The sequence below is a fragment of the Salvelinus fontinalis genome, chromosome 3, assembly GCF_029448725.1.
Source record: "Salvelinus fontinalis isolate EN_2023a chromosome 3, ASM2944872v1, whole genome shotgun sequence".
Lineage (NCBI taxonomy): Eukaryota > Metazoa > Chordata > Actinopteri > Salmoniformes > Salmonidae > Salvelinus > Salvelinus fontinalis.
Genome location: NC_074667.1, coordinates 10,845,696 through 10,852,018, shown reverse-complemented (window position 1 = coordinate 10,852,018; position 6,323 = coordinate 10,845,696). Strand labels below are relative to the sequence as shown.

Sequence of the window (6,323 nt, the reverse complement as noted above, 5' to 3'; positions counted from 1 at the left end):
GAACATGATGTAAAAATGCGTGTGTTCATAATAAAATGTATTGTGCTATTTTGTCTCATCAACATTCATATAAAAATGACAACTTCTCTCAGGGGGATAATGAAAATATATCATAATTAGGGCCCTGTGTTTTGCGTGATCATATGACATAGCAAGATTTTATCCTGCATTTAAAACTTGATGCAGCAATTAGAAATACGCCCAAGATTTAAGCAATTGTTTAAGGATGGTGCTGGAATATCTGACATGAAAAGAGGATAGTTTGATGAAAAGGCTATAAATACATGTTCAAATCAAGGCATGTCACATGATCGCACAAAACACAGAGCCCTAATCATAATGGCAATAAAGTGGCACATGAATAGAGAAATAAAACCATCTTTAGGCCAAGTCCATTAATAACCTTTGAATTTAGAATTTAAAATTACATTTGTTTACAACATACTACTTTTAAAATATGTTAATTCCTTAATAAAGTTCCTTAATAAAGTTCTGAGGGCCGTCCAAGTATTTCAATTAATGTAATCTAAACCTGCCAACAAAAGCACCACTAGGCACCACTACATTCAGATAAGAACACTCTTTGCATTGGAAAAAGCAACCATGTTTTTAACGAATCTTTATTATAAAGACACGAATGTACATTTTAAATTTCATTGGAATACTGACATTGCGTGTCTAACTCACATTTTATTCGTAAAGAACAATAGCAAAATCTTTGACCTTATAAACAAGTGCTGCAATTAAACTTCCAAAATACAACACTACAGTCCGGACAATGAACAATATTCAAGTTGGAATTAACATAAATTTGAATATCAGCAAACTGAAAACAATAGCAGCATCTTAATTTCTAATATTAAATGGTCTCTAATGGGTAGGCCTATATCAAATACATGAGCATAAAATATCATATTTTTCCATAAAACAAATTTTGTGACAAAGGTTCGCCCTCAATTGCTCGCTCTTGGGAATATTTATGGACAATCCATAACACAGTGCTCTTGCTCCATCCTGAAAAAACTATTCTAACTCAAAGGGATAAACTACATACTTTGAACTTGTTGGAGGGCAGTTTTCAGAGTTCATGTGTAGAAAAATATTCCTTGATGTCCCAAAGTCTGGGTGAGTGGATCCAATTCAAGCTTGTTGATTCATAAAATGGTCAAAGAAGAAGCCACCTGGACAGGCTTTTTCATCTGTGCGTCACTTGAAACATTAACTTAAAAAAGGCTTGATAATTGTCTCTACTATTAGTTAACTTCTTAATGCTTTGAAGAAAATAGCTCTTCAACAAAAAAACTAAACAAAAATACTTATTTGAAAGGGGGGAAAAAAGTCACAAGACTTGGAACCGCCAGGAGGAGGCCTGGTCTTTGTAGTCCAAGCAGTCGGTGGTGTTGAAGTTGAGCTTCCAGGAAGAGGCTGCGGCCGCGGCCGTTTGTTCTTTGTAATCCAGACAGTCTGAGGAGTTGAAGGCCAGCCCGGCCCCGCTGTAGGCCTGGTGGTGGTGGGGGTGGTGATGGTGGTGGTGCCCTGAGGTCTGCCCTATATGGTGGTGCGGGTGGCCAGACATGGAGGAGCCCGTCATGGGGCTGAGCTGGTGCGGATGGTGGGGGTGGTGGTGAGAGTGCATGGGGGCCAGGTATGAGCTGCATTCCACCCCTCCGAAGTAGGAGCCCGTTGACGCCGGGGCGGGGTAGCCCTGCCCATAGGACGCCGCTGTCTGGCTGTAGGACACCGGGTAGGAGGACGTGCCTCCAGTACCTGACACAGACCTCTGCATGCAGGAGGCACTGGTTGGGGGAGCAGGGTCGGGGACAGGGGGTGGTGCAGGGGCCGGGGAGATGGGCGCAGGGCTCCAGATGGAGGACACTGGGGCGGTGACGGAGGTAGAAGTGCTGCTCAGGCCTTGGCCGGAGGGATGAGTGCCACCAGAAGAGGAAGAGGAAGAGGAGCCGGTGCTGGACACTGCCGGAGGGGTGAACTGACCACTGCTCTCTGAGCCTGTGCTCTCCCTGGTTGGAGAGGACTTCTTCTTGGCAGGCCGGACTTTAGCATTGTTTCCACTCTGGGCCTGCTGACGGCACTTGGCTCTCCTGTTCTTGAACCATACCTGCACAACAAGAGGCAAAGGGTCAACTTTAAAATGCTGTCTGTCAACTGTCCAAACAAATTTGCAAAACATTGATTGAGTAAGCAGTTGTCAAACTGGTCATGCCAACTTGCGACAAACTGAATAACTATTTAAATTTGATATTATTGAATGCTTTGTCATTTGTACAATTAGTGGCATACATAGTACTTCATTGCAAAGGCATAACTAATATCAACTCTATCAACCAATCGGTCCTATCTTCTTGTAGGTCAACAAAACAACATGATTCTTTATTCGCTGATTCTCCTATCCCATTTCAGGCATTGCAAACACTTGGAAATGGCATGGAACTGTTGTGGAGTCAGTGTTCGATTTGCAGGCTACCTCTGCACAGGCTTGGCTGCCTACCCTGCATACCGTGCACATTTCTCAGCCAAATCAGTGAAACTCTAGAGGAAGCTGCCATAATTGCAGTAAGCCTGTGAGAGGGGTACAAAAGCTGGTTACATAAAGGCTCTCACACCCATTTCAAAAGGGGGCTCATAAGTTCTAAAGACGGCCCTTATGTGAGAGCTGAACATAAATGATATTTTAAAACATGGAATTGTATGTGTTTGTTGAACTATCAGAACCAGTTATGATAACAGATTTTGCATATTGTTTATTTGTGTAGTATACAATTGCAGCTAAGAGCTGAATTGCAGTGTAGGCTACATAACATTTAGCCCACATAAATACTCAACCTTGTTGAAACTCATTAAAATCCAAAATAAAAGGTAAAGTATTGATTGAAATGTGCAGTAATAGGCCTTGTCCTGGTCGCTGCAGTTTTGCACTGCAAGTTCAGAAAGTCCCCACAAATGGCCCACAAGTTCACACAAACAATTGTAGGCTACAGTACAGTAGTAACTAAATAATTGCAATTCTGTACAAACTTGGACTCTAGACTCAGGCAAATTGATTTTCAGTGCGACTTCTTCCCGCATGAAAATGTCTGGGTAGCGCGTCTTGCCGAAAAGGGATTCCAGAATGTCCAGCTGAGTACGAGTAAAAGTTGTCCTCTCTCTCCGCTGTTTCCTCGGATGCGCTGAAATGGAATAGAAACCTGTCAATGGAAACTCTTCGAAGCCATTTCGATCTGATAATAAAACGAAATGAAAAAAAAACAACATTGTTCACCAAAACAAACGAGGTTCAATATAAATATTCAAAGCTTCCATCTCATATTTTCATATATTTCAGAAATAGCTAGCTTCAAAGTTAAGTGTTTCTTCAAAACGAAAATAACCTGTGAATTATATATATATATATATATATATATATATAAACAGGTTTAAATCACATAATATTCTGCACTACAATAGGCCTTCACTGTAATCCCACTAGGTCTAACAGTTGTTACTTAGTCATGTAACATGTGGAAACGGAAAATAGTGCGAAGGAATGAATCTTGTTATTAAATCATACCATCCTATAAGTTGACACCAACTTGTGTTTAATTATGCGTTTCCGTGCATTTGGAAGTGTGATAATGCACATGGGATGTATTTCCGGAGAGCAGTGTGTGCTACCCGGTCCTACATTTTTCTATAATGCGCAACAGACAACTATCCAATATAACGTCACAGGTGATTCGGATTTGGCACAGTTAGTGTGAAGTGTTTGGGGGGCGTTTTACCTGGGTACCCCACTGATGGGTGCAGTAGGTCCATGGCCGTACCGCTGAGCCCCATTCCGTTCATGCCGTACGGGGCCTGTTTGAGGTATGACATCATGCTAGAAACGGAAACGGGGAAACCAAAGTCGGTGCGGAAAAGTTCGATTCCCCCGATGTTGCAGTCCCTTGATGAAATCCTGCAATTGAAAACGCATTGTGAGTAGAATGTGAAAATATATATTTCTGTTGGTTACTCATTTATATTTAGTAGCCTACAAAGAGCAATTCAGCAAACTACATTTGATTTGAATAATTAAAATGTCCCTATATTCAAATGATGGTTAATTAAATTGGAAATAGCCTGAGACAATATCAAAGCCAAATTATATTTCCAATTTCAAAACGTTGCTAAATTCCAGTAGCCTATAGGACTCTTTGATTGAGACTTCAAACTTTCACCCGAGTCGTATCAAAAGTGAATCAAAAGCCGATTCCCTCAACAAAAATCCAAAGATTAGCCGTTTACAAAGGTTTCAAACAAAGTATGACATGACGCGTTAACGTGGCTAAATGATATCCAATTATAAACTCAGGTTGCAGTCATCCATCACTACAGTAAAGAAATAATTACGGATGAAATCTGTCGCCAGTCGTGTATTAATTCCATTTGACGCATGACTCCTATGGCCAACCTCTAAGCCCTTGTTTTGATCAATGCATCCACTGTTAAAAACATTACATTCGCCATTACGCACATTTTCGGTGCATTTAGAGGCCTGCGAGATAAGATGAATGACTTTGATCAATAAAATAAAGCATGCATTTGGACGCAGATAATTGGGTTCACAAACATGTCAAGAGTCATAACAGCCTGCATAAATTATAGATTTCACCAAGCGTTGTATAAACTACACATACACTGCCTTATAATCCATTTCACTGTTGATGTAGGCCATTTTATGACATAATCAGCACAACTTTAGACTATTTCATAACGTAGTTTGTATAGGCCTATAGGCTATACAGGGCCGACATGCTACGCCTGCGTAAAATAACAAATTGTTTCAAAGTTTCCTGTTGACATGAAAATGGAGTTGGCTGCTTGTCAAATTATTGCATGACATTATATTTGACAAATAAATATTCGAGGCCTATGTAATATCCACATCTTCTGAGGTGTGTTCTACACGACGGCCTAATGGAACATTCTCTTTCAGCAGAGACCAGATGTCACATATTATCAAATGGCTTGTTTTTAACTTAGATTTTTTAAATTAAAAATAGAATAAATAACACTAATGATGGATTTTAATCGTTGTTATCATTGTTATTACATGGTTACACCCTGATAATAAGATGTGTATCCGATTTAAATATGCTCCAAAGCGTATCAAGTTAGAAAAATATTCAAATCTAGATATCAAACCAACAGACCTGATGGCATATATGATATCATATGTAGATGCAGTTCAGTAATTGGACGGGGTGCTTTAATGTAAAGGTTGAAACAAATAGGTTTGTTTTTTTAACTTCATTGCCTGGCTACAATGTATTTGGCCTCTAAATAGACCTACTTGGGTCCATGCTGTGAACACGGAGCAGCTGATGGATTTGTATCGAGGCGTAAATACTTCCCTGTATTTCCATAACCGCAGGAAGGAGTTTAAGCAAATGTAAATGACGAAAAATTAACTCTATTGCGATTCAGATGAGAGCCCCAGGGATACCATTATAAGAAAAGGTCTTATGAGCAAAATTAATTAACAACACCTCAAAGATATACATTCCATGTGTCTTGTCAGGCCTCAGAGTTTTTCCATTCAAATAACAAGTGCACAACCAAACCAGAAGTAGCATTTAGGATATTAATTTACTATAAAAACTGAATTTCCAATGGGGAGTTTACTGTCAGGTAATTCTTGATAGCTTCCCCTGACGAGCGTGATTGTTTACAGCGACCATTTACAATGACCCTTTTCAATGAGCGCACAACAGTTTCCAACGCAAGTTGCACCTAAATACAAACTTCGTAGTCTTATCAAATACAAATACATCGTTTTAAAAGAATATGAATAGATTACAGTAACCTCAATAGTATAAATAATTCAATCAAAATGACGAATAACAACCCAGAAGGAAGTAACCTAAACGGACTACATAGGCCTATATAAGACAAGGAAAACTTTGCATTTACCACTCACCTTGCGTTTGGGATTCTGTTTTCTTATTTGCTTTATTTGTAGTCAAGCCAAGAAGATCCCGTACATCAAGAATATCCACATGGAGAAAATGTTCTTGAAAGCGAGACAACCATAAGAAGCTGCGCACACAAATGGATGAGAAATACGCAAACTGCAAATAAGGAGTTTACATCAATCAACGCCGTTTTCCAATTTGAACCCCAGTTGTGCGTCAGAGGAAAATTTCACAATTGGAAAAAATATTATAAAAATCAAATCAATCGCATTATCTTGTGCGTCTTGCACTGTGGTAAGGTGATTGCCAATGTTGACCGATGGAGATTGATCACCTTCTGCCTACCCTGCCCTTCTATGAACGTAAAACACA

At 39.7% G+C, this 6,323-nt stretch overlaps 1 protein-coding gene across 2 annotated transcripts; it reads right to left on the bottom strand.

The window, feature by feature from the left end:
* Positions 1–604: 604 nt before the first annotated feature.
* Positions 605–6,302, bottom strand: LOC129838552 (homeobox protein OTX1 B-like). 2 transcript variants are annotated; one of them, XM_055905610.1, is made up of 4 exons: positions 5,957–6,302; positions 3,777–3,952; positions 3,034–3,236; positions 605–2,116 (listed from the first exon to the last, which is right to left on the bottom strand). In XM_055905610.1, exons 2-4 carry the CDS (start codon positions 3,871–3,873, stop codon positions 1,340–1,342), a joined length of 1,077 nt encoding a protein of 358 aa, XP_055761585.1. In that variant the 5' UTR covers positions 3,874–3,952; positions 5,957–6,302; the 3' UTR covers positions 605–1,339. The 2 variants fall into 2 exon arrangements, with proteins under 2 accessions (XP_055761585.1, XP_055761592.1); XM_055905617.1 differs by having other exon boundaries at positions 3,034–3,185; positions 5,957–6,300.
* Positions 6,303–6,323: the final 21 nt, after the last annotated feature.

Excerpts from the sequence above, each read along its gene's own strand:
- LOC129838552 (XM_055905610.1), bottom strand. The coding sequence starts at position 3,873 with ATGATGTCATACCTCAAACAGGCCCCGTACGGCATGAACGGAATGGGG. Across the intron at positions 3,237-3,776 it reads CCCATCAGTGGGGTACCCAG|ATCGAAATGGCTTCGAAGAG; the intron begins GTAAAACGCCCC and ends TTTTATTATCAG. Across the intron at positions 2,117-3,033 it reads TGCCTGAGTCTAGAGTCCAA|GTATGGTTCAAGAACAGGAG; the intron begins GTTTGTACAGAA and ends CTTGTTGTGCAG.